Genomic DNA, 27,399 nt, shown 5'->3' with positions numbered 1-27,399 from the left:
TTTGTGTACGGTATATTAACAGATAAGTATAAATTGTATGCCACAAGCGTTTTTCGTGGTGGTGTCCTTTCAACTTTATGTAGTGGCTGTATTTTTTCTCTGTCGCCATCGATGCTATTCTTAGTCCCGTTGCTCTTCGGTCTTCATTTATGTGGATGTTATTTTTGATTCATGATTTCTAAAAAATGAAAAATAAATTTTAAAAGGACATTATATTGACACATGAACTTGGTTCTTTCTTATTCTAAGCATCTTAGGGGACATAACTATCCTATACCTACGAAACAAATAATATTGCAATAGTAAAGAGGATCGTGTAGTCGTATTTTTTAAGAGATAATATAAACCAGAATTATTTATTATAAACTCACTTGTATTTTTTTTGGCTTCAGTCTCCATCCCTATCCGTTGTCGCATTAGGCTTGTTAGTTTCCATGTTGGGAAGGTATTTTTAACCTTTACTCAGTTTCTTCTTAATGTAGCTGTCAGTAAAGAAGCTTGGCTTCTTCTCTATCTTTTTACAAGAAGCTTTACCAATCTTCGCTTTCTGGTTTTTGGGGCTTTATCGTCTCCAGCATCCATTGTTTTGTCTTACTTCTTCAGTTTTCTTTCTTCGTCTTTCAGCTTGACATCGTTGCTATTCTGTTTTCTCTTAGTCTTCACTTTTCTTAATTTCCTGCCAGTGTTTTTTCTTCATCTTCACTCTTGTTTTTCTGTTCATATTCTATACCCCTTTACGTTCAGTTTCTCTATTTTACTTTATATCCAATTTCTCTTCGCCTTTTATCTTCATCTTCTGTCTGGACCTCCACACGATGCTGTTTAGACTGTGACTGACTTTTTGTTTATGTTTCTTTAATTCTCGTTATATCTTGTCCATTACTTAAATCTTCACTCCACCAGCTCAATCATCTCGTTCATCTCTTCTCGTAATCAGGCAATTTTTTGTTGGTCATCATGCCATCGCGCTTCTTTTCTTCGTTTTCATTCCTCTCCAATTTTCTTTTAGGCACCATCGCTTAAGTAATTTCATATTTTTTCTTCGTCCCCACTGTCTTCCTTCTTCAGCTTCTAGTCGCAGTCTTCCTTCTTCAGCTTCTAGTCGCAGTCTTCCTTCTTCAGCTTCTAGTCACAGTCTTCCTTCTTCAGCTTCTAGTCGCAGTCTTCCTTCTTCAGCTTCTAGTCGCAGTCTTCCTTCTTCAGCTTCTAGTCGCAGTCTTCCTTCTTCAGCTTCTAGTCGCAGTCTTCCTTCTTCAGCTTCTAGTCGCAGTCTTCCTTCTTCAGCTTCTAGTCGCAGTCTTCCTTCTTCAGGTTCTAGTCGCAGTCTTCCTTCTTCAGCTTCTAGTCGCAGTCTTCCTTCTTCAGCTTCTGTCGTATTTCTTACTTTTTGAATGTTATTGTTAATTTAGTTTGCTATTGAAACGTGTTTAATTGTAGTGACAAAGGGAAGACGAACAGGCGCGACGGACGGACGGACGGACGTAATTGCTCAATAAGCCTCTTCTTTGGGTCTTCTTTCTTCAACTCTTGCAGCTCTTGGGGTCTTCTTTCTCAACCTCTGGCAGCTCTTGGGGTCTTCTTTCTTCAACTCTTGCAGCTCTTGGGGTCTTCTTTCTTCAACTCTTGCAGCTCTTGGGGTCTTCTTTCTTCAACTCTTGCAGCTCTTGGGGTCTTCTTTCTTCAACTCTTGGGGTCTTCTTTCTTCAACTCTTGCAGCTCTTGGGGTCTTCTTTCTTCAACTTCTGGCAGCTCTTGGGGTCTTCTTTCTTCAACTTCTGGCAGCTCTTGAGGATCTTCTTTCTTCAACCTCTGGCAGCTCTTGGGGATCTTCTTTCTTCAACCTCTGGCAGCTCTTGGGGTCTTCTTTCTTCAACTCTTGCAGCTCTTGGGGTCTTCTTTCTTCAACCTCTGGCAGCTCTTGGGGATCTTCTTTCTTCAACCTCTGGCAGCTCTTGGGGATCTTCTTTCTTCAACTCTGGCAGCTCTTGGGGATCTTCTTTCTTCAACTCTGGCAGCTCTTGGGGTCTTCTTTCTTCAACCTCTGGCAGCTCTTGGGGATCTTCTTTCTTCAACTCTTGCAGCTCTTGGGGATCTTCTTTCTTCAACTCTTGCAGCTCTTGGGGTCTTCTATCTTCAACTCTGCAGCTCTTGGGTCTTCTTTCTTCAACTCTGGCAGCTCTTGGGATCTTTCTTCAACCTCTTGCAGCTCTTGGGATCTTTCTTCAACCTCTTGCAGCTCTTGGGGTCTTCTTTCTTCAACTCTTGCAGCTCTTGGGGTCTTATTTCTTCAACTCTTGCAGCTCTTGGGGTCTTCTTTCTTCAACTCTTGCAGCTCTTGGGGTCTTCTTTCTTCAACCTCTGGCAGCTCTTGGGGGTCTTCTTTCTTCAACCTCTGGCAGCTCTTGGGGGTCTTCTTTCTTCAACTCTTGGGGGTCTTCTTTCTTCAACTCTTGCAGCTCTTGGGGATCTTCTTTCTTCAACTCTTGCAGCTCTTGGGGTCTTCTTTCTTCAACTCTTGCAGCTCTTGGGGTCTTCTTTCTTCAACCTCTGGCAGCTCTTGGGGATCTTCTTTCTTCAACTCTGGCAGCTCTTGGGGATCTTCTTTCTTCAACTCTGGCAGCTCTTGGTGTCTTCTTTCTTCAACCTCTGGCAGCTCTTGGGGATCTTCTTTCTTCAACTCTTGCAGCTCTTGGGGATCTTCTTTCTTCAACTCTTGCAGCTCTTGGGGTCTTCTTTCTTCAACTCTTGCAGCTCTTGGGGTCTTCTTTCTTCAACTCTGGCAGCTCTTGGGATCTTCTTTCTTCAACCTCTTGCAGCTCTTGGGATCTTCTTTCTTCAACCTCTTGCAGCTCTTGGGGTCTTCTTTCTTCAACTCTTGCAGCTCTTGGGGTCTTCTTTCTTCAACTCTTGCAGCTCTTGGGGTCTTCTTTCTTCAACTCTTGCAGCTCTTGGGGTCTTCTTTCTTCAACTCTTGCAGCTCTTGGGGTCTTCTTTCTTCAACCTCTTGCAGCTCTTGGAGTCTTCTTTCTTCAGCCCCTTGCAGCTCTTGGAGTCTTCTTTCTTCAGCCCCTTGCAGCTCTTGGAGTCTTCTTTCTTCAACCTCTCGGTGTCTTCTTTCTTCAACCTCTCGGTGTCTTCTTTCTTCAACCTCTCGGTGTCTTCTTTCTTCAACCTCTCGGTGTCTTCTTTTTTGCAACTCTCGGTGTCTTCTTTCTTCAACCTCTTGCAGTCTTCTTTCTTCAACCTCTTGCAGTCTTCTTTCTTCACCTTCTCCCAGTCTTCTTTCTTCACCTTCTCCCAGTCTTCTTTCTTCACCTTCTCCCAGTCTTCTTTCTTCACCTTCTCCCAGTCTTCTTTCTTCACCTTCTCTCCCAGTCTTCTTTCTTCACCTTCTCCCAGTCTTCTTTCTTCACCTTCTCCCAGTCTTCTTCCTTCTCCTTCTCCCAGTCTTCTTCCTTCACCTTCTAACAGTTTTCTTCCTTCACCTTCTAACATTTTTTTTCCTTCTCAGCATCTACTCGCAGTCTTCCTTCTTCAGCATCTAGTCGCAGTCTTCCTTCTTCAGCATCTAGTCGCAGTTTACCTTCTTCAGCTTCTAGTCGTAGTCTTCCTTCAGCTTCTGGTCGTAGTCTTCCTTCTACAGCTTCTTACAGTCTTCTTCCTTCACCTTCTAACAGTTTTCTTCCTTCAACTTCTAGCAGGCTGCTATATTCAGCTTCTTCCCGTTTTTAATCGGTATCTTCATGTTGCAGTTTCAACTTCTTTACGTAGTCCGAGTATCGCTATTCATCATCATGCCGGTTGCCGTTGCCTTTTTGGATGCTTTTATTTCATGATTAATTTTCGTCTTCCTCAATCTTCTTTCTTCAACTACCTCAGTTAGATATCCCCGTAGTTCTTTTTTCTCTTGGGATTTATTTTGGGATAATCTTTTCTGGTTTTTACATTCTCTTAATTCAGTCTTCTTTCACATTCTTCATATTGTCTTCTCTTCTCTGCCCCTTACTGCAATATTAAAAATAAAATTACTAAAATATTACAAACGAAAACTATTTTAGTATTGTTTCTGAATAAGACAGAAGTCTTTATGAGAACATAAAGTAAATATTATTTGGGAAGCAATATCAATAACGGTAAGCCTAAAGTTTAAGGTTAAGACTCACCTTTTTTTCGTTATTAAATGACTCGATTGCAATTTTTCCAACTAAAATTATCATCCTATATATTATATTTCGACTTCGCCATTTTAATTTCATGATATTCGACTATATTTGTTCAAAAATCTTCAACTTATTATGTATTCACACTTTTCTCATGTACTTCAGTCACATTTACGTAAGTGTAGATCACATCTAATTTAATCCAATCTACACTACAGGCAACTTTCTGTTACATTCTGGTACCGGTATTGCAGACATATCTAATTAATTATATTCTGTAAACTGCATCCATTTCAAACAGAGCATCATAGCAGCCAATTGAGAGAATATCGATTTGTTAATGTTATCCTGAATTATGGTTTCTCTTCCAAACTATTTTAAAAGACGAAGTTGTTTCAGTCTGGAAAAAATTTAGTCACAGATACCTACTAGCCTAAATTGATGTATTTAACACAGAATTAGACATTTCCATCTACATTCTTTTCCATCATCTCATAGTTCTAGAATTTTTAAATTAAATTACATTATATTTCTACTCTAAAATTGTGTATTGTGTTTTAGATAAGAAGCTATTTTATAATCATGCTGTTAGAAAATAATTAGTAAAACCTGAAAATTAAAGAACATATTCCACATTTTCAATTTCGAACAAAATATAATTCACATTTTTTTACAAAAAAATGCATCATGCATGTCACGCTTTCTGAATGATTTCAATTCATATGCCTTCGGTTTCATTTAAAGGTTATTTATAATTAAATTTTTCTAGATGATAAATCTGAAATAAAATAGTCTACTTCCAAAACAAAAATGTGTACATAAAAAGAAATGAAAATTACGTTTACCTTTACCATTACATAGGGTAAAAAAATTTCATCTCAAAGCAGCATGTTATTTAACAAATCGGCAACAAAGCGTGCTTCCGTTTGACCCATTATATCATGCAAAAAATTTATAGACAACATACGTCAACATCTTATAAACAAAAATTTACAATAAAAAGCAACAGTACTTACAATCTTTGACTGGCCGAAATAATATTACAATTACGTTACATATTATTATGTTGGATAGCACAAAATATTTTTATAATTATTTACCAACTTTTCCTCTTAAGTTCCGTTTCTGATTAGGGATAACAATTTCCTTTCCTAGTTCTTATCTACTAATGTTGTTAATCAAAAAATCTGTATCATAATAGTTTATTTTGACATCTGAAATACCCTGCTTTTTTTAAAATAAATGGTAAATGTTAAAGCATACCGATTTTGACATCACGTCGGGCTAGATCTATTTCTAGTTGGATTTTTTATCACATCTGAAAATTGAATCCGTCTCGCAGGCAACGTGTCCAAGCAATATTCTAATAGTGAAAAACGTAGTCACTACTAAACTGTATTGATGAGATCGTTCTCGATTTACTTGCTTCAAATTACCGCTACTTATCACTTATCCACATAGTTGAAATCAAATCCTTGGTATCAATCTGAAAAAAGCGAAACATCCCGCGTCTCCGACACGTATGACCTAAGCTCCACAGTGAGAAAAAGCACATACAGGTGCTGCCATGCTGGTTCCTTCACCTAAGTTTCAGTTCGGTTATTTCAGAACAATCTATGGAAGTGAACCCAGGGGTACGGAAAGTAAAATGATGTGCATACATCCAAATGCCTGCATTCTAGAAAATCTCAGATTTCAAAGTAGCTTCATCTACGAAATGCTAATAATGGTTCCATGCATACCTTCAAACACTGTAGTAATATTTGCTTACAAAAAAGAAAATTCGTTTTTGCTTCGTATTGGTTGTGAGTTAACGATTCGCAGAGAGGCTTAAGTGATCCGGTGAAACTCCTTTTCTTAGTAGATCGTAGAAATTCCTTGCGTGACTTGCTTATCTTTGCTGTTTGGTAGTATGAAAGTGACGAATTTGTTGTCGGTTCTGCAATAAATCTGAATTTTGCCCCTTCATGACCTGTATTACCTAACTAGGAAGTGAATAATGCAACCTCTTCTGGTTTCCATTATCAATTACGATTGATATAAACTCAGTGTTCTTAGTTATCGTTTTAAGTCAAGAGGATGAAAACTTAAGCGAACCTGCTTAAAATAAAATTCCGCAAATAGGAATTTGTAAAGCCATGCAATTTTTAAAAAAAAAATCCTTCCATTTGTCTTATATTTCAAGAAACTTTCGTTTTTAATTTGGCAGGTTAATCTGAAATATTTTTATTAAAACACCAAAACAATAGTTGTGAAAACAATTAATTTACACATACCTTCCATTGCTGGGTGAGCAAGTTATGTAATAAAATTATGTACAAATCATTATACTATTGGTTTTACATATTTACTAATAAACTTAAAACATGATATCAGTTAAACAAGCTTTGAATGCTCTGCTATATGTGATAAAAACTGCAATAAAATTAAGCAATAAGGATGTTCAATTAATCAAACGTGCATACCTGCAATTGTAATGTTTTTTCCTACTCATGTATTAATTAAGCTCAGTGTCTAGACACAATGCGCCGTCTGAATAACATAATTGGTGCCCCTATTAGTTGTTCCGTGAGCGTAAAAGTTCTGTTTTGTTTAACAAATTGACATTCATCTGTACAAAATAATATTAACGAGCACCAACGCCAAAGCTTAACGCATCTCATACACAATGTTTAAATGCACACTAGAATAATGACGATAGACAAAAACTGACAAGCTTAGTGCCTAGGTTATTAAAATTAGTTAAAAGATAATTACAATTCAGTTAGAAGCCCTTTCTGGTTGCGGTTATTTAAAGCTCTCTCCTATTTAATAACTACATTGCAACGCACCAAATCTTGCATTTACGCTTACCCGCACTTTTCTTTATAATGATTATGAAATTAGAACTAAAACACTTAGTCTGCAAAGAACCAAAACTATCCTGGTATGTAAACAAACATAAGTTCTCTATTGTTTAATCCCATTGAATTTGTGGAAACGTTCGTTTATTTTTATTAGTTTTCAATATATTTTTTCACTAAAATCATATCAATGATCCATTGTTTTGTTCCTTGTTGTAAAGTTATATTTTTCTTTTAAATTCAAATCTGAAAAAAATAAACAAAATCCTGCGTCCGAAGACGACCTACTTGACTGTTGTCTTAAGTGTCGAATGTTTTCCTTCACCCGTTCCCTTTCGGGTCGCTATTAACTTTAAATGGAATGTTCTAATGTTCGCATACCTTGCAAATCTCTCGTGGAATAAGAAACTTTCAACGTCTGTATCAGTTCAATTTTGTTTTCAAAGTAAGTAGGTACCTATTGTTGAATTTTGGATCGCAACTAGAGATTCTGAAAGATTAAAAAGAAAAATCCGCCCCTAGGACGGGGTGACCTAAACATCCGTAATTTTAGCAGACGCAACTTATTAATATTATCTTAATTTTACAATTATGTTTCATTAAAAATTATAAGCATACCCGCTCTTAATTTAGAAATGGTTTCTGTTTTCCACTGAATTTATCATCAAATCTTAAATAAATAAATCCTTCTCGAAGACGATGCGTCCCGGCAACAAAATCTTGAAGCGTGCAGCGATCACACTATGTGGTTACTGTTTGTATCACTTTTATTATAATTCCGTTTTCATTGAGTGAAGTTTGCTTTTGGTTTTTATCCATTTTTTTTTGTAACATATATACATTCATTATGATAAGTTGCTTGATGAAGCTATTTCAAATTATTGTTCTGAAAAAACTCAAAATATTTTGCGCTCGGGACGCGCGTTACCTAACCTCCATGGCTAAGAAATCTTAAATAAATAAATATCTGTATTTTATTTAAGCTGTAAGAGTGCCGATTTATAATTTTGCGATTCACTTATTACGTATTATATAAATCGAAATTGAATAATTAGAGTATAGATAAATAGTGGTTTCTTGAATAAAATTTACCTTATTGTAAAATGTTCGTTCAGTACAAAGTCATTCGTTTTGATTAATAGCTCGTAGTTTGAAACTTTCAAGTTTACAACGATTTCTCGGGAAGTGAAGTCAGTGTCTCTATATCATTCTTTAAGATGGTAATTTGTTGACATTCAATTCTTAATTTCTAAATTTTTCGTTAACTCTGAAAAAATGGAAGCTTTCTCGACGGGTACCAATACGTAGCGTAGGATTAAGAAGCGAATTACGTTCTCTTCTGTTTGCAGTTATATTATTACGATTATTATAAATTCATACCATGTTATCTACGCTGTTACAGTTTTACATCAAGCAGTTCAGTAATATAAATTGAATATCGTGTGGTGCCACACTACCACTATTTAGTTTCGTATTAATTAATCTTATTAATATTTCAATTTGGCGTTAATAGAGTTCATAAATCTGAAATAAATTAGTAGACACCAAAAGAAAAATGCGATTGAAATAATTAATCGTTACGTACCTCCCCTGGTTATGACAATCTAATACGATCAGCAAAAACATTTCCAACCAGTACAGTTATTAATGTAATTAGCTAAACACTAAAAATCCCTTTCAGTCAATTCAATACTCAGATGTGCTTCGTCGGGAATTAAATACTAAGATAATTTCAAATTATTTAACGTGCATTTCAGCAAGATATTTTTCGTTCGAGAATCACTAATGATACCACACAGCTAGCACACAACGCGTCGTCCAGAAATATGATTTCCACAGTGTCCCCAACGCAGGCTATGAGTTTAGTGTCAAAGTACATCCACACCACGTTTATCTGCGCACAAATAGTTAACGAACACGGGCGCTAAAGAGCAGCACGATATATACAGACAGCAACTATACGACCTTTATTTAAAAACCGATGCATAGTAGCATGCAAAAATCGTAGACATTAAACAAAAAAAAAAAATTACATCCCATCTTTTAACAGACAAGTTTGTCGAGTTTCATTTTAATCTTAAGCAAGCACCTTCTTGTTGCTTCAATTCTTTAATCATGCTTCATCAAATAGCGAAACTTTGCGAAATTTTACCTTCTACACCAGAGCGATAACTTCATTTATTTCCAACAAGGTCAATCATGTTCGTTTATCTTTGTTCAGACTTAAGTGTGTCTTGAAGCTTTGAATTAATTCCACCCCGCCCAAAAGTGTAAACTTCCATCTACCTCACAATCTTTGTTAATAGAATCAATTTATACAACTTTACAATTTAGTTCAAATATGCAGTCAAATCTGTAAAAAAAAACAAGACGCTTGCCGCCTCTAGAACGGCGTGACCTAACCTCGCACCACAATAGTAATTGTAAAACCAAATATTATCAAATATTTATCGGAAATAGTTACTATTATTCTAAATTCATACCATTCATTAATTCTACGCAGTCACCACAGTATAATTTTTTTATGTTGATTCGTGGATTACTTTCTCACAATGTTATTTTTGTAGAACAGTCCAGCTTTTTTTTTGTTACAAATGTAGCAAATTATATTTTCGTAACATTCCAAAATCTTCGTTTGTTATTTTCTTGTTGTCTCGATTATTCACATGCAGCTTTGAAACGCTGGAAATCAAACAAAGCTATCCGTCGCTAGGACGAGGTGCCAATATCTGGCGTCGGTATGTTTAGGCAGGCAAAAAAGGCTTAGGCCATTTTTCCAATTATATTAACACTTCATAAATATACTGCAGCAATTCTCGAATGATATAATATTTATTCACTTACGAGCTTCCCCTGCAGGCAACATTGTAGTCCGGATACAATAGTGGTCTTGTAACTGCGAAAAGTTGGTAAACAAGTTCGCCTCCGACGGTATGGACGTCCATACACGAATTTTTATATCACAAATATAATTTATTGTGTGTTTTATCCAATGCCACTGTTTATTAATGTATTTTGTACAATAACGTTGGCAACATACCACCGCCCCCACGTGTCGCTGCAGTCGCGGCATATTGTGCCGCAATGTGCCGCCATATCTGTAAAAGTCAACACCTGCCTCTCGGAGGTCGTGACCTAACTTATCCCATCTACATTCACTTTTTATACTCTCTGATATTGTCCAATTATGCAATTGTATCAATCAGAGGTTTGCAGATGTAGCGTGGTTTTATGCATTCTATAATCCGACAGCAAAAATTTCCACTATCATATAACTATCATGTTTTATTCATATTTTCCAGTAAAGTTGCGATACCTTTGGTGAGCGCTACTTCACAGCTGGGCTCGTGGTGTTGCCTGTATCGTGAATGCTGTTATCTGGTGGTAGAATCTGCGAAGCACTGCGCTTGCCACACGCGGTTTGAGCCCCGTGAGCTCCCGTGAGCACACGTCAAGAAGCTGAAATAGCTGTGGGTAGGTTTGCGGTTGTGCAGCCGTCGAGCCTGCGAACTAAGCGCGTCCGCCTCGGAGACGGGTTAACCTAACATCATGGGTATGGCCGCACGATATTGTCATAAAACGAAATATATTTATTTTTGCAATACCTTGGACTACTATTGCTTATGTCCTCTTAGTCAAACTCGTTAGTCGTTAGATGTCGAAGCACTGGATCGTTGGATTTTTGTAATGTTTTCATATTGTTCTTTTTTATCTTCAATTGTCTTTCTCAAATTGTATCCTCCATATTCTTCTTCTCTAATCATACCTTTGTATCTGGAAATGTTACAGTGAAACATAACCCACTCCCGGGACGACGTAATCCACCAACAAAGTAAACTTCTTAGCTTTTTCATTTTTTTCAACAAATACTTTTTGCAATAGCTATGAACAAAAGTTACTCACGGAATCACCGCGCTCTATAGAGACTATCTTTTTTCGATATGTCTCAGCTCAGTAGTTACGGAATCTGCAAAAGGAAGAATCCGCCTCAAGGACGGTGTGACCTAACAGTGCGGCAATTATTTGTTCTACAATGATAGCTTAACTGCTTGCGTACCTTTCAATCAGAGAAAACTTTGTCCATCCAGACTTTTCCTTTTCAGTATCTCTTCAAGTCGATCAATTCAGGATCCAATAATTGTTTAAATCAACTTATTAGTATCTTTAGCAATTTTATTAGTTCTTTCATATTTTTGTCTCATCCTATGATGTAAAACAATCGTCAAGAGTATTTTCCTTCATAACGATGTCAAAGCTGCACTGACATCGTAACACGAATTTTCAGGCTTTGTCTCTAAATCTGCAAAAGAGAGTTTACACATGCCATTCTATGGCGTGACCTAACCATCTTGCAGATAGCTACAGAATCAACGTGCTGTATTAGTTCAATAAAAGTAATTTGCGATAATCATACCCTGCTGGGATGTCGCGTATATAACCACCAGTTCCATGTAGCAAATACTCCGATATATGACCTTGAAATCTGTAACAATCGAACAATCCGCCACGAGGACGGCGTGACCTAACATCCTGTTGTTCTTGTCAAAATATATTCGTTTCTCAAGTTCCTCTTTTGTAGCAAGCAACCTTTATATGTTTTTAGTCTTTATTCATAATATTTCAAATTTACCATATACTATTCCAATAGATTCAGACTTTTCTTGGTTTCATGCAATGCTTTTAACATACACATTTGCATACCTTTGAAGTTATAATATTTTCAACCGACGCCGCTTCCGTAGCAGTTATTCGTTATCCAGTTGCGTGTTCAAGTCTGAAGTCGGATCAGTTTCACCCAGCAGTCACCTCTCCATTGTTGCGAGTTCAAATCTGTAAATGTAACGAAACAAGCCGCCTCCAACAAACGGTGTGACCTAACATTTCTTTCTTTCCGTAAAAAGCATCTTTCTTCCTAACTTTTTGCAAGTTTTTATTACGTTTCGTGCAATTGACAGATGTTTTCATACCAATCGCAGAGTTATCAGGCTCGTAATTAAACTAGTTGTGTTGTTACGGCGCTTCTAGTAGTCGTTGTGTTTGATTAATCGTGCGGTCTGAAAAACAAAATAATCCGCGTCATAGGAGAGATGATCTACATACACTACAATAGGATTTTAGTGTTATAATTTTTTTAATTCTAGCAATGAAAAATATCCACTGCATACCTTCGTTAATTACAACTTATTCGTTAAATCAATCCGATTTCCTTAAGTGGTATCTGTCAATAGTTCAATATCCAATATGCAATTGTAAAGAAGCATCATTATTTCAAGCAAATATTTTACTCCTTGTTACAATCTTCTAATGCACATTACTTTATAACGTACATGCATCTACCACAATGACTTTTCAATTTGTTCACAGAGCTAATAATTCACTTTTAAAACCGCACAAACAATCTAAGCACGCTGTTTCAAGAATGCTGTGATCAAGAAAAGCATTTAAGAGCAAGTTAATTTCTTTATCCAGTCAAGCTAAAAATGTCCATATACCATTTTAATATTTCACGTAAGTACATACATTCGCTCTCATAGTAGAAATAAGTTTTTTTAGATACGCCTGGATCTGTATTTCGTTTCATATTAATTAATCTTAATAATATTTCAATTTGGCGTTAATAGAGTTCATAAATCTGAAATAAATTAGTAGACACCAAAAGAAAAATGCGATTGAAATAATTAATCGTTACGTACCTCCCCTGGTTATGAGAATCTAATTTAATTAAGTACTTTTGCAAATTACTACAGAAAATACATATCCAACCAGTATAGTTATTAATTTAATTAGCTAAACACTAAGCATCCCTTTCAGTCAATTCAATACTCACATGTGCTTCGTGGGGAATTAAATACTATGGTAATTTCAAATTATTTAACGTGCATGTGAGCAGCAACTTGTATTCCGTTCGAGAATCACTAATGATACCACACAGCTAGCACACAACGCGTCGTCCAGAAACATGATTTCCACAGTCCCGAATGCAGGCTATGAGTTTAGTGTCAAAGTACATCCACACCACGTTTATCTGCGCACAAATAGTTAACGAACACGGGCGCTAAAGAGCAGCACGATATATACAGACAGCAACTATACGACCTTTATTTAAAAACCGATGCATAGTAGCATGCAAAAATCGTAGACTTTAACAAAAAATAAAAATCACATCCCATCTTTGTACAGACAAGTTTGTCGAGTCTCATTTTAATCTTAAGCAATCACCTTCTTGTTGCTTCAATTCTTTAATCATGCTTCATCAAATAGCGAAATCTTTCGAAATTGTACCTTCTACACCAGCGCGATAACTTAATTTATTTCCAACTAGATCATTCATGTTTGTTCATCTTTGTTCAGACTGTCGTGAAACTTTGAATTAATTACGCCCCGGCCAAAACCGTAAACTTCCATCTATCTCACAATCTTTGTTAATCGTATCAATTTATACAACTTTACAATTTAGTTCAAATATGCAGTCAAATCTGTAAAAAAAAAAAACAAGACGCTTGCCGCCTCTAGAACGGCGTGACCTAACCTCGCACCACAATAGTAATTGTAAAACCAAATATTATCAAATATTTATCGGAAATAGTTACTATTATTCTAAATTCATACCATTCATTAATTCTACGCAGTCACCACAGTATAATTTTTTTATGTTGATTCGTGGATTACTTTCTCACAATGTTATTTTTGTAGAACAGTTTTTTGTTTACAAATGATATTTTTATAACATCCCAAAAGTTGTTCATGCGGAAAATTAAATTTCTTCGTTTGTTATTTTCTTGTCGTCTCGATTATTCACATGCAGCTTTGGAACGCTGGAAATGAAATAAAGCTATCCGTCGCTAGGAGGCTGCGCCAATATCTGGCGTAGATATGTTTAGGTAGGCAAAATAGGCCATTTTTCCAATTATATCAACACTTCATAAATATACTGCAGCAATTCTCGAATGATATAATATTTATTCACTTACGAGCTTCCCCTGCAGGCAACATTGTAGTCCGGATACAATAGTGGTCTTGTAACTGCGAAAAGTTGGTAAACAAGTTCGCCTCAAAGACGGCACAACGTCCATACACGAATTTTTATATCACAAATTAATGTGTTTTGTACCACCCCTCCCGCACGGCCGTGTCGCTGCAGTCGCGGCGTATTGTGCCGCAATGTGCCGCCATATCTGTAAAAAGTCAACACCTGCCTCTCGGAGGTCGTGACCTAACTTATCCCATCTACATTCACTTTTTATACTCTCTGATATTGTCCAATTATGCAATTGTATTAATCAGAGGTTTGCAGATGTAGCGTGGTTTTATGCATTCTATAACAGGACAGCAAGAATTTCCACTATCATATAACTATCATGTTTTATTCATATTTTCCAGTAAAGTTGAGATACCTTTGGTAAGCGGTACTTCACAGCTGGGCTCGTGGTGTTGCCTGTATCGTGAACGCCGTTATCCAGTGGTTGATTCTGCGAAGCGCTGCTCTTGTTAGGGCCAGTGCTAGCAACACTCCCGGTTGAGCCCGTGAGCTCCCGTGAGCTCTCTACACGTCAAGGAGAAGCTGAAATAGCTGTTGGGCCGCCGTCGAGCCTGCGAACTAAGCGCGTCCGCCTCGGAGACGGGTTAACCTAACATCATGGGTATGGCCGCACGATATCGTCATAAAACGATATATACTTATTTTTGCAATACCTTGGACTACTATTGCTTATGTCCTCTTAGTCAAACTCGTTAGTCGTTAGATGTCGAAGCACTGGATCTTTGGATTTTTGTAATGTTTTCATATTGTATTTTTGTATCTTCAACTGTCCTCAAATTGTATTTTCTTTATTCATCTTTTCCAAACGTACCTTTGCATCTGGAAATGTTACAGTGAAACCCCACTTGACAGCCCACTCCCGGAACGATGTAATCCACCAACAAACTAAACTTCTTAGCTTTGTTATTTTTTTCAAACAACACTTTTTGCAAAAGCTATAAATAAAAGTTACTCACGGAATCACCGCGCTCTATCGAGACTAACTTTTTTCGATATGTCTCGGCTCAGTAGTTACGGAATCTGCAAAAGGAAGAATCCGCCTCAAGGACGGCGTGACCTAACAGCAAGACGATTTTCTTGTTCTACGGTGATAACTTAACTGCTTGCGTACCTTTCAATCAGAGAAAACTTTGTCCATCCCGACTTTTCTTTTTAAGTTTCAGTATCTCTTCACGTCGATCAATTCAGGATCCAATAATTATTTAAATCAAATCATTAGTACATATCTTCAGCAATTTTATTAGTTCTTTCATATTTTTGTCTCATCCTATGATGTAAAACAATCGTCAAGAGTATTTTCCTTCATAACGATGTCAAAGCTGCACTGTACATCGTAACACGAATTTTTGGCTTTGTCTCTAAATCTGCAAAAGAGAGTTTACACATGCCATTCTATGGCGTGACCTAACCATCTTGCAGAGAACTATAGAATCAACGTGCTGTATTAGTTCAATGAAAGTAATTTGCGATAATCATACCCGGCTGGGATGTCGCGTATATAGCCACCAGTTCCATGTAGCAAATAATCAGATAGATGCCCTTGAAATCTGTAAAAATCAAACAATCCGCCACGAGGACGGTGTGACCTAACATCCTGTTGTTCTTGTCAAACTACATCCGTTTCTAGAGTTCCTCCTTTGTAGCAAGCAACCTTTGGGTTTTTAGTCTTTATTCATAATATTTCAAATTTACCATATACTATTCCAATAGATTCAGACTTTTCTTGGTTTCATGCAATTTAATGCTTTTATCATACATATTTGCATACCTTTGAAGTTATAATATTTTCAACAGACGCCACTTCCGTAGCAGTTATTCGTTATCCAGTTGCGTGTTCAAGTCTGAAGTCGGATCAGTTTCACCCAGCAGTCACCTCTCCATTGTTGCGAGTTCAAATCTGTAAATGTAACGAAACAAGCCGCCTCCAAAAAACGGTGTGACCTAACATTTCTTTCTTTCTGTAAAAAGCATCTTTCTTCCTAACTTTTTGCAAGTTTTTATTTACGTTTCGTGCAATTAACAGATGTTTTCATACCAATCGCAGAGTTATCAGGCTCGTAATTAAACTAGTTGTGTTGTTACGGCGCTTCTAGTAGTCGTTGTGTTTGATTAATCGTGCGGTCTGAAAAACAAAATAATCCGCGTCAAAGGAGAGATGATCTACATACACTACAATAGGATTTTAGTGTTATAATTTTTTTATTCTAGGAATGAAAAATATCCACTGCATACCTTCATCAATTAAAACTTATTCGTTACATCAATCCGATTTCCTTAAGTGGTAAGTGTCAATATTTCAGTATCCAATATACAATTGTAAAGAGACATTATTTCATTTGGTTAGCGTCTAGCAAATACTTTATTCCTTGTTTCAATCTTCTAATGCATTACTTTATAACGTACATGCATCTACCACAATGACTTTTCAATTTGTTCACAGAGCTAATAATTCTCATTTTAAAACCGCACAAACAATCTAAGCACGCTGCTTCAAGAATGCTGTGATCAAGCAAAGCATTTAAGAGCAAGTTAATTTCTTTAACCAGTCAAGCTAAAAATTTCCATAATATTTCACGTAGGTACATACATTCGCTCTCATGTATAAATTAGTTTTTTTAGACACCCCTGTATTTTTAAAGTGTGATATAGTCCACCACGACGCCGGCGTGATCTAGCTTTCGTGGTTCACTGTAGTTCCTCATTTGTTGCAATCATTTACATTACACATTATAGAATCTTTGTTCATTTTTTCAAACTTGTCAGAAATATGTTTTAATGAATCGACAGCATTTGCTAAATTACATTATAAGTGCTATATTCACTACTGAAGCCTCCAGGTAATTTAGGCCCATAAAGAAACATATTAGCACTTTAAAACCAATAATTTATAAAAACCAGCCTGTTCGATTCCATTACAAAACTGTCCGTCTCTAGAACAACGTACTCTGCAAAAGAGATTTTATAGGACATTATTAACCTTGGTTAATTTTTATCTAATAAAGAGGTGCTGAGAGAGCTAGATGATAACAAGAGCGGAATATGGACGAGTCAGTTGTTAGACATACATCGCATTTTCAGGCGCAAAGAGCTTTCAGAGGGTTGAGCAGTAGTCATCATGCAGGTAGCGCCATGAACACGTGACAACATGCTTATATGGGTCGTGGCAAGAGTTACCCCGTGTCATTGGTGAGAATCGAAATCACGCTAAGCAGGCAGCGGTATAGGCGGCGGCTGGTGTTCGGAATAGCCGATGGTAATAGGATTCACAAACCGTCAGCGTTGGAAGCCGAAGACACCATCAGGCAGGCGGTGATGATAGCTGGTATCACCATCAGGCAGGCGGCGATGACATCCGGAGTCACCATCAGGCAGGCGGTGATGACAGCCGTAGTCACCAACAGGGAGGCGGCGATGACAGCTGTAGTGCTACACGACCAGGCTGGCGGCAATGATAACCAGGGTCTTCACCAGGTAGGGGCGATGACAGCAGGAGTCCCCACCAGGGAGGCGGCGATGACAGCAGGAGTCACCACCAGGCAGGTGGCAGCCGGAATCACCACCAGGTAGGCGGAGACGACAGCCGGAGTCACGACTAGGCAGGCGGCAACCAGTAACCACCACGAAGGCGGCGATGACAGCTGTCGTGCTACACGACCAGGCTGGCGGCTGCCGGAGTCACGACCAGGCAGGCGGCAATGACAACCGGGGTCTTCACCAGGGAGGCGGCGATGACAGCAGAAGGCACCAACAGGCAGGTGGCAGCCGGAATCGCCACCAGGTAGTCGGCGATGACAGTCGGAGTCACGACCAGGCAGGCAGCGATGGCAGTCGGAGTCACGACCAGGCAGGCAGCGATGGCAGCCGGAGTCACGACCACCTTAGAACTTATATCTCAAGGTGGAAGGCGCATTTACGTTGTAGATATCTATGGGCTCCAGTAACCACTTAACACCAGGTGGGGCTGTGAGTTCGTCCACCCAACTAAGCTATAAAAAAAAAAACGGGGGCGGGGACGACAGCAGGAGCCATGATCAGTCAGGCGGTGATGATTGCCGGAGTCACCATCAGGCAGGCGGTGATGACAGCCGGAGTCACCACCACGAAGGCGGCGATGACAGCCAGAGTCACTACCACGAAGGCGGCGATGACAGCCAGAGTCACCATCGGGCAGGCGGCGATGACAGCTGTAGTGCTACACGACCAGGCAGGCGGCAATGACAACCAGGGTCTTCACCAGGTAGGGGGCGATGACAACCGGGGTCTTCACCAGGTAGGTGGCGATGACAGCCGGAGTCACCACCAGGAAGGCGGCGATGACAGCCGTAGTCAGCACCAGGCAGGTGGCAGCCGGAATCGCCACCAGGTAGGCCGAGACGACAGCCGGAGTCACCACCACGAAGGCGGCGATGACAGCTGTAGTGACGACCAGGCTGGCGGCAGCCGGAGTCACGAATGGGCAGGCGGTGATGACAGCCGTAGTCACCACCAGGCAGGCGGCAGCCGGAGTCACGACCAGGCAGGCGGCAGCCGGAGTCACGACCAGGCAGGCGGCAGCCGAATTCACGACCAGGCACGGCGGCAGCGGGAGTCACGACCAGGCAGGCGGCAGCGGGAGTCACGACCAGAGAAGCGGCAGACGGAGTCACGACCAGGCAGGCGGCAGCCGAATTCACGACCAGGCAGGCGGCAGCCGAATTCACGACCAGGCACGGCGGCAGCGGGAGTCACGACCAGGCAGGCGGCAGCCGGAGTCACGACCAGGCAGGCGGCAGCCGGAGTCACGACCAGGCAGGCGGCAGCCGGAGTCACGACCAGGCACGGCGGCAGCAGGAGTCACGACCAGGCAGGCGGCAGCCGGAGTCACGACCAGGCAGGCGGCAGCCGGAGTCACGACCAGGCACGGCGGCAGCGGGAGTCACGACCAGGCAGGCGGCAGCCGGAGTCACGACCAGGCACGGCGGCAGCGGGAGTCACGACCAGGCAGGCGGCAGCCGGAGTCACGACCAGGCACGGCGGCAGCGGGAGTCACGACCAGGCACGGCGGCAGCCGGAGTCACGACCAGGCAGGCGGCAGCCGGAGTCACGACCAGGCAGGCGGCAGCCGGAGTCACGACCAGGCAGGCGGCAATGACAACCAGGGTCTTCACCAGGTAGGGGGCAATGACAGCCGGAGTCACCACCAGGTAGGGGGCGATGACAGCCGGAGTCACCACCAAGGAGGCGGCGATGACAACCAGGGTCTTCAACAGGTAGGGGGCGATGACAGCCGGTGTCACGATCACGAAGGCGGCGATGACAGCCGGTGTCACCACCATGTAGGTGGCGATGACAGCCGTAGTCACCACCATGTAGGTGGCGATGACAGCCGTAGTCAGCACCAGGCAGGTGGCAGCCGGAATCGCCACCAGGTAGGCTGAGACGACAGCCGGAGTCACCACCACGAAGGCGGCGATGACAGCTGTAGTGACGACCAGGCTGGCGGCAGCCGGAGTCACGAATGGGGCAGGCGGTGATGACAGCCGTAGTCACCACCAGGCAGGCGGCAGCCTGAGTCACGACCAGGCAGGCGGCAGCCGGAGTCACGACCAGGCAGGCGGCAGCCGGAGTCACGACCAGGCAGGCGGCAGCGGGAGTCACGACCAGAGAAGCGGCAGACGGAGTCACGACCAGGCAGGCGGCAGCCGAATTCACGACCAGGCACGGCGGCAGCGGGAGTCACGACCAGGCACGGCGGCAGCGGGAGTCACGACCAGGCAGGCGGCAGCCGGAGTCACGACCAGGCAGGCGGCAGCCGTAGTCACCACCATGTAGGTGGCGATGACAGCCGTAGTCAGCACCAGGCAGGTGGCAGCCGGAATCGCCACCAGGTAGGCTGAGACGACAGCCGGAGTCACCACCACGAAGGCGGCGATGACAGCTGTAGTGACGACCAGGCTGGCGGCAGCCGGAGTCACGAATGGGGCAGGCGGTGATGACAGCCGTGGTCACCACCAGGCAGGCGGCAGCCGGAGTCACGACCAGGCAGGCGGCAGCCGGAGTCACGACCAGGCAGGCGGCAGCGGGAGTCACGACCAGAGAAGCGGCAGCGGGAGTCACGACCAGAGAAGCGGCAGACGGAGTCACGACCAGGCAGGCGGCAGCCGGAGTCACGACCAGGCAGGCGGCAGCCGGAGTCACGACCAGGCAGGCGGCAGCCGGAGTCACGACCAGGCAGGCGGCAGCCGGAGTCACGACCAGGCACGGCGGCAGCGGGAGTCACGACCAGGCAGGCGGCAGCCGGAGTCACGACCAGGCAGGCGGCAGCCGGAGTCACGACCAGGCAGGCGGCAGCCGGAGTCACGACCAGGCAGGCGGCAGCCGGAGTCACGACCAGGCAGGCGGCAATGACAACCAGGGTCTTCACCAGGTAGGGGGCAATGACAGCCGGAGTCACCACCAGGTAGGGGGCGATGACAGCCGTAGTCACCACCCGGGAGGCGGCGATGACAGCTGTAGTGCTACACGACCAGGCTGGCGGCAGCCGGTATCACGACCAGGCAGGCGGCAGCCGGAGTCACGACCAGGCAGGCGGCAGCCGGAGTCACGACCAGGCAGGCGGCAGCCGGAGTCACGACCAGGCAGGCGGCAGCCGGAGTCACGACCAGGCACGGCGGCAGCGGGAGTCACGACCATGCTGGCGGCAGCCGGAGTCACGAATGGGCAGGCCGCAGCCAGAGTCACGAATGGGCAGGCCGCAGCCAGAGTCACCATCAGGCAGGCGGCGATGACAGCCGGAGTCACCACCAGGTAGGGGGCGATGACAGCCGGAGTCACCACCAAGGAGGCGGCGATGACAGCCGGTGTCACGATCACGAAGGCGGCGATGACAGCCGGAGTCACCATCAGGCAGGTGGCAGCCGGATTTACACCACACAGGCGACTGTAGTAGTCGGAAACGCGGTACGCAGACACCGTCGGTAACCACTGATCACGCAAGCGACAACCACCTCACAAGTTAAAACCACGTAGGCGCCGATCGTCACTGAAATCAACACCATGCAGACTGTGATGATAGCCGAAGTCACGGCACATACACCAACCAACCCGGGAGTCACTGTCACGGGGATACCAACGGTAATCTAACTCAACACCTAAGCACAGACGGTAACCAATCATCACACAGGCCCCAACCGCTGTCGGAGACTTCAACACATAATAATTAGAGCCTAGGGCACCTACCACTAATAGCGACGTTTAAAGTTAGTTACCACCACGCAGGCAAGGGTGACTGACGGTGTCAGCGTGCAGGCACCGACCATTGCCGAAGTCACCACCACGAAGCCGGCGGTAGCGGACGAAGTCAGCATCAGGCAGGCGGCAAGGCACCCGGAGTCAACCACGAAGGCAGGATGTGACTGGCGGAGTCAATACTTGGCAGGCGGCAGCCGGAGTCGCCACCACGAAGGCGGCAGGGCTAGCCGGAATGATGGCCACGGTGGTGACACCACAGCCGCAGTTTGTGTTGGTACCCGTTGTCATTACACTGGGATCAACCACCGTCAGTCACCACCACGCAACAACGATTGTAGACGAAATACGGTGCGCGGAGGGCGTTTGAAGCTGCATTTAACACTACATATCGTCATCACTAGGCAGGCGGCAATAACACTCAAGAGTCATCATTAGGTAGGCGCCAGTGGCACCCGGAGTCATCATTAGGCAGGCGCCAGTGGCACCCGGAGTCATCATTAGGCAGACTTTAGTGGTCATCATGAAGCAGGTAGGCAGCCGCAGGCACCAAGCGGCAGAAATTCACCATCCAGGCACAAATAGCAATCGAAGTTACCACGTTGGTAGATTCGGCATGCAAGATTGAGGTAGAGGCAGCAGCTATTTAGTACCATCGACGACCGCAGACATGGTATGCTCATTAACGGTGTTAAGTGTTGTTTACCGGTTGGCACCACAAAAACGCAAAGCAATAAATACGAGATGTGGGTCTTTTCGTCTTAAACTATAAATTAACGAAATCAGAACAGCATTATCAGTAATTATGCGAATGCAGATGTCACGACGGGTAGCGAAATTCAAAGCCGGGTCGGTTGTATTCTCGTGCGCACTTCGGCTTTTAAATACGTTACCACCTAGGGATAGAGAGAAGCAGCTAACAAGTAGGTAGGTACCGAAGTCAACTACGTAGACATCATGGCTTTCGCAGTTACCACGCTGTTTGCTTAGGCATCTGAAGGAGTTATGCAGGCGACAAAAGCACACTCGTTGGGGCGACGCCAGTAGGCGTCATCTACCTATGAGTAAAAAGGATAAGCACGTAGCCAATGACATTATCTGCAAGTACGGCAACCTTATCATGTCTATATCCGCCACAAACCAGTGATGCGTTCCTAATTGACGGGTGGAGAGGCGTTAACAGTTTATTAGTCTTTCGACCTTATGCATCAATGACGTGTTCTTATGTTATTTAAGAGGATTTCGGTAACCACTAACCACACAAAGTTCATATTTTCATCTAAAACATTTAAGTATATAAAATAAATAGCAGTGAGTCGATTTCATAGTCTAGTTTGTATCCACGGAGACTGGTAGCTATTTAACACAAGTTAGGCACATCTGAATTAGTAAAAATATCACCACGCAGAAATCTGCAGCAGCAAGAAGTACCACGCAGGCATCGACAACAGCAAGCCACTACGGGAATCGTTGGCAGCAGCAAGGAACACCTCTGAGATTGGTCATAGTCAGACGCGGTGCGGGGGATCCGTAACAATAGTGACCACCACGAAAGCACTGGCGACAAATAAAACACCACGCAGCGATCTATGATAGTAACAACTACCTACTGATACATCGGCATCATTGCAACTAGAGTAATAGGTATAGCTAACCAAACTTTGCATCAGACTTCGATCTTATGTCTCAAGGTGAGCTTTTTTTAAGCATACGCACAAAACTATGTTTATCCAAATAAAGAAAAAAAATCAATATACAACTACAAAAGGCTAAACGTATAGTTTGAGCAGCCAATATAAAGTTCAGCTGCAGTTTAGTACTAAAATTGAAAAACTATCAGGTTGTGCAAATATCAATGCAATTTTCGATTAGCAGTACCGCAACTACCTAGGTACCTAGTTAAAAGAGTCATGCTGATAAAAAGATAGAAGGATAATAATAATATTGAATGTGAAAAACCTACCATTAAAATTAATTTAATTCCAGATGTTGTTGAAGAGTTGTAAATATTAAAAAAAGTGACCAATTTTCTCATCATCAACGTAGCTTTTGTAGTCTGCATTATTCAAAGTTTTTTGGTAGTTTAAATACCTTACCTTTTAGCATCACAATCATTAGGGCGATGTGCTTCTTAATTATGTACTTTGTGACCCACAAAAGCTCTCATACCACTGGCAGCAAGCCAACAAATTCCTCAATATGGATGTAGATGATGTACTACTCGATTTGTAGTTTTTGTTATCTCGATCATCCTTATGCAGTACATTAATAGCAACAGAAGAGCGCCACGGAGGTGAAGTCAAGGTATACAGAAGAGACAATAGAAATATTGCCAATCATTGTTAACATTAATGGCAGGAAGGATCGAGAATAGACATAGTTGAAATTTTTTTCAATTGGTAATTAAATTTCCTTTTAATTATTTTATCGATTGTCATTTTTATCAGTCCCGTAGAAAAGAACGTTTTATTACCGATAACTCTGGAAGACAAACAAACAGATATTCACAACACATCATGAATAACTTAATAGAATGCAACTTACATGAGGACAGGCATGTTCTTAGATGTTTGAACCATTTTGTCGTGATGGTTGTTTAGTTTGATATCCTATTCTCATTCTTATTCAATCAATGCGCCAAATAGCAAAGCATAGGTACAACATAATTCAGGTTAATCTAATTTCTTTAAATAAACCTATTTTTCACAACGGACAGTAAGTATAAAGTTATAATGGTAATGAAGAGAAACATTATAATACGATAAATCAGATAGCTCATACTATTTGTCTGCTAAACGTATTTTAAGAGGTTAGTTTGTTCAAAACATATTCATTAGTATTGTAGAGAAATATTTCGTTAAAAACAGTTCATACGTACACCGTTTTCCATGGAAAGTATTCTCAGTTGTATGTAGATATTCCAGATTTAAGTACCTATAGATTCGTTTATAAGCATGTCTCAAAGTCCACTTCGTAAAAATATATATGTAGCATACTCGATAGTAAATAAAAATATACTCTTACTGTATATACGAATTGTGTAGTAGCAAAGTCACCATAAACTGATACACCTCCCAAGTCTTGTGTATAAAAATACTTTTATCCTTATCCTTTTTAAATTATCTCCCTTCGTAAGCATTGTTCAGATCCTTTCTTTCAGTCTGTGTATATTTTAGCTTTAAAAACGATTAGCACAAACATGCGTCCATAATTACCCGAACCAGGTTGTTTCTTTCCTTTCCATAATTTTATTTTCATTTCCAGGCAAGAACGCTTATTTTCTGGCGGGAGACTACCACAATCATTAGTTTTATATTTTTCCTACATTACATTATGACTTATATTCCACAAACTGACTTCACATTTTAATTCGACATTTTCGTAGTTTTTTTGTTGAAATTGAATTATATATCCAAATAACACAATACATGTTTAGTCCTTTTTCAATAATTTTCTAGATATTAACGAAGAATGGGCCTAGATTTTTCATCATTGCATTTTGCATAATATAGGTAGGTAGTCTTTTGAACTTCATAGTTTCCTCTGCTATATTGATCTGAAAACCTGTTGATCAGATCTAAGCAAAAGAGCATGTTAAGATTTCCTTGCGAGGGACGCCGAATAATCATTCAAAAAAAAAAACAGGTTCAAACACCTCAACCTCAAATTCTCCGAAACCGTTCTAGAGTTGACAGAAAAAGAATTTGCTATAAAATGGCATTATGAAAATTGGTATTAATTTATACATATAATGGAAACAAATTGAACGAGCCTACTTAATTTCAATAATATGTTTAGACTTTTGCAGTAGAAGTTAACTTCAAAATTATTGTAGTTCTGTAGCTACATTTGCTAAAAAAAGCACTTTACTTAAATCCAGATTTGAAGTTCAAAAAAAATTTGTTTTACCTCCTCAATAAGAACCGAACATTTGATTGTCGTGTTATAGATTTCTTATATTCTGTTCAAAAGCTATTAACTAAAATATGCAGATTTAGTATGCAAACTTCCGCCTAGAAGACTAGTTCTGGAACTTATCTGTCTTTAGGCCGCAGCGTGGACTCTCTAACGTCAACTGGTGCTGGTAAGCCTTCTTCGAGTGAGAAAGGACATCACCTTGATATCATTTTGATCTTAGGAAACTTGACTCGACCACGAGTCTGTGCTCCAGAGTAGTAGTTTGCTGTGAAGTTTGCATTGAAAATATGAGATAAATAATTAAGTCATAAGAGCAGTTTTTCATTTTATTAAAACTTTCAGGATTAAGAGAAATCAATAAAGACGTAGTTTTATTTTATTAAATTTGTATAACTTAAGTATCTAATTCAAACTATGAATTTAGTATTAGAATTATTACAGACGATAAATGGCAAAACATAGTAAACTCACCATTTCACATATGCAGAGATGTATATCCCTATCATTTAGTATAGTTTTAATTATTGTAAAGCTAGTTGCGTTTCCATCTTATATTCCAGTTTCTTTGTCAAGACATTAAGAGTGATTCCATAATTTACAGGACATACCCGATCCATTTATGAATTTCAGTGTTTGTTTTTTGTAATAGTTTTATTTACCAGCATCGATACGTAACTTAGACGTTGCCCTCTCGTTGTGAGCTCCACTTGTAAGAAAATAAGCGAGGAATAGCCAAAATTTACAAAAACCGTTGCGTGCAGCGCCACTGAATTAATTCCCGGTTCGTCAAGGTGTATGTACGAAGTCGGTAGGTAAATAGTAACGTAAACTATTTCGAGTCTCCTTGCAGTTTGAAGCCTGTGCGAACAGATATATTGATGCCCTGCTTGAATGGGTTATCATAAAGCTTAAACGTATTTTATTAACTTAGAGAAAAATATCTATAAAAACATTATGTTTTCATTTTATTTCGGTAAACAATCACTGCCTTTTGAATTAGCAAGTGATTCACCCACTAACCTCTTTACTTCGATTCAATTCAGAGTTGAGTCATTGTACCGTGATGACACATTGCTCAATAAAAACGCGTTGCGACGGGTAGCTGCGATACCTCGATCGTCGTGGTTGCTGCTTCACGCAAAGTTTCTGTCAGATCTAAAGGTAGAGTTACACACGAAGAAGCCGATGTTCAGGCTTCAAATTAAGGTGAAGTTAGGAAATCATATTGCTATTACCTAACTTTTACCTAGTGGGCTGACAACTGGGACTGGATTGTTACGATCGTGCAGACATTTCACGTAGTGGCACCGCAGGGCCGTGTTCAAAGGCAGCTATGAATCACCTCCGCAGACGCGACGAGAACGTCATTCTCGAACTATCTCGAAGTAGTTGAAAGCGCCAAACACGCAACGCCGCCATATTTCGCCTCCAAGTGATGATGACGATGACTCATGTAAATGACATTTATAGGGTAAAATCACATTTAAATAAAATCCATTGATACAAGATTTTTAAAATATTTTTTATTATCATATTAGAACATATGTTACAATTTTTATTCAATATGAATAGAGCTGAAATTCCAATTTAACCATTATGCAATAATAGACAAATTGAAACAAAATTTACAATTACTTAAAACTAAATAAATAGGTACATGATACCGTTCTACAAACCCATTTTGTAGCTGGCAGCAACCACGCCCCAGCGGCGACCAAGATGGCGGCCGACGGATGCAGACCCACGCGAAACGCAATGGGACTGTAATTTAAAAAACATCCTACATATATCACAGATTCAAATACTTGTTCTAAATTACCTAGTAAATTCACTTTAGTATTGGTTTAACATTATCTAATTCTTTAAAAAAGCTGTCTAGTCCACTGAGATCATTCTTCCACAAATAATCGATTTTTTCCCGGTGACGCCTGGCGATTTCCTCCTCTTTGTTGGACAATCCGAGGTCAACTTGCATCTGAGCCCACTTCCTGGCACGTTCTCTTTGTTTCATAACGAGCTCAGTCTCTGCTCGCACGAGAGAGTGACTCAAGATGGCGATTACTCTCAAATCGCGCTTTCTCTTTGTCTTGGCTGTGAGAGACTTATTTTTAACTTGTCGAACCCAGTTCGATAGAGATTCTGTTTTACTTTCACAAAAGTCAACAACTGAAGATTCTTTGGCACTGTAGCCCATTATTAGAAAGGGCTCAAT

General features: G+C 41.2%; 4 protein-coding genes across 54 annotated transcripts; 1 reads left to right on the top strand and 3 right to left on the bottom strand.

The window, feature by feature from the left end:
• LOC114247808 (uncharacterized) lies at nucleotides 1-12,477 on the bottom strand. 50 transcript variants are annotated; one of them, XR_016325442.1, is made up of 8 exons: nucleotides 4,164-12,477; nucleotides 2,970-4,005; nucleotides 2,776-2,874; nucleotides 2,514-2,712; nucleotides 2,325-2,425; nucleotides 2,008-2,074; nucleotides 1,842-1,975; nucleotides 709-1,524 (listed from the first exon to the last, which is right to left on the bottom strand). XR_016325442.1 is itself a non-coding variant. In XM_089738675.1 (8 exons), the coding sequence occupies exons 2-7, from the start codon at nucleotides 3,493-3,495 to the stop codon at nucleotides 1,970-1,972; spliced, it is 864 nt and encodes a 287-aa protein (XP_089594801.1). In that variant the 5' UTR covers nucleotides 3,496-4,005; nucleotides 4,164-12,477; the 3' UTR covers nucleotides 1,699-1,841; nucleotides 1,941-1,969. The 50 variants fall into 50 exon arrangements, 14 of the variants coding, with proteins under 14 accessions (XP_089594801.1, XP_089594791.1, XP_089594792.1 ...); XR_016325443.1 differs by having other exon boundaries at nucleotides 2,008-2,073; nucleotides 2,357-2,425; XR_016325435.1 differs by lacking the exon at nucleotides 2,325-2,425 and adding an exon at nucleotides 2,449-2,480 and having other exon boundaries at nucleotides 2,008-2,107; nucleotides 2,546-2,712.
• LOC149499860 (uncharacterized) lies at nucleotides 4,261-19,390 on the bottom strand. Its single transcript, XM_089738683.1, has 2 exons — nucleotides 17,314-19,390; nucleotides 4,261-16,164 (listed from the first exon to the last, which is right to left on the bottom strand). Exon 1 carries the CDS (start codon nucleotides 19,388-19,390, stop codon nucleotides 19,040-19,042), a length of 351 nt encoding a protein of 116 aa, XP_089594809.1. The 3' UTR covers nucleotides 4,261-16,164; nucleotides 17,314-19,039.
• Nucleotides 4,261-20,924, bottom strand: LOC149499859 (uncharacterized). Its single transcript, XM_089738680.1, has 2 exons — nucleotides 20,743-20,924; nucleotides 4,261-20,003 (listed from the first exon to the last, which is right to left on the bottom strand). Exons 1-2 carry the CDS (start codon nucleotides 20,922-20,924, stop codon nucleotides 19,730-19,732), a joined length of 456 nt encoding a protein of 151 aa, XP_089594806.1. The 3' UTR covers nucleotides 4,261-19,729.
• On the top strand, nucleotides 17,196-26,953 carry LOC149499858 (uncharacterized). 2 transcript variants are annotated; one of them, XM_089738681.1, is made up of 2 exons: nucleotides 17,196-18,502; nucleotides 20,746-26,953. In XM_089738681.1, exon 1 carries the CDS (start codon nucleotides 17,196-17,198, stop codon nucleotides 17,607-17,609), a length of 414 nt encoding a protein of 137 aa, XP_089594807.1. In that variant the 3' UTR covers nucleotides 17,610-18,502; nucleotides 20,746-26,953. The 2 variants fall into 2 exon arrangements, with proteins under 2 accessions (XP_089594807.1, XP_089594808.1); XM_089738682.1 differs by lacking the exon at nucleotides 20,746-26,953 and having other exon boundaries at nucleotides 17,196-17,537; nucleotides 17,571-17,687.
• The last annotated feature ends 446 nt before the right edge of the window (nucleotides 26,954-27,399 follow it).

Source organism: Bombyx mandarina, chromosome 25 (assembly GCF_030267445.1).
Source record: "Bombyx mandarina strain Sakado chromosome 25, ASM3026744v2".
In the NCBI taxonomy this organism is placed as follows: Eukaryota; Metazoa; Arthropoda; class Insecta; order Lepidoptera; family Bombycidae; genus Bombyx; species Bombyx mandarina.
Note: the sequence above shows the minus strand (reverse complement) of the source record. Positions and strands in the feature narration are given on the sequence as shown.

Bases quoted from the DNA above. Each gene is read 5' to 3' on its own strand.
- LOC149499859 (XM_089738680.1), bottom strand. From the start codon at position 20,924: ATGGTGACTCCGGCTGTCATCGCCGCCTTCGTGATCGTGACACCGGCT. The intron at 20,004-20,742 runs CCCATTCGTGAC...ATCACCGCCTGC, and splicing joins GTGACTCTGGCTGCGGCCTG to CCCATTCGTGACTCCGGCTG.
- LOC114247808 (XM_089738664.1), bottom strand. From the start codon at position 3,495: ATGTTAGAAGGTGAAGGAAGAAAACTGTTAGAAGGTGAAGGAAGAAGA. The intron at 2,875-2,969 runs GTTGAAGAAAGA...AAGAGCTGCAAG, and splicing joins AGACCCCAAGAGCTGCAAGA to AGTTGAAGAAAGAAGACCCC. The intron at 2,426-2,775 runs GTTGAAGAAAGA...AAGACCCCCAAG, and splicing joins AGATCCCAAGAGCTGCCAGA to AGTTGAAGAAAGAAGACCCC.
- LOC149499860 (XM_089738683.1), bottom strand. From the start codon at position 19,390: ATGGTGGTGACTACGGCTGTCATCGCCACCTACATGGTGGTGACACCG.
- LOC149499858 (XM_089738681.1), top strand. From the start codon at position 17,196: ATGGGTCGTGGCAAGAGTTACCCCGTGTCATTGGTGAGAATCGAAATC.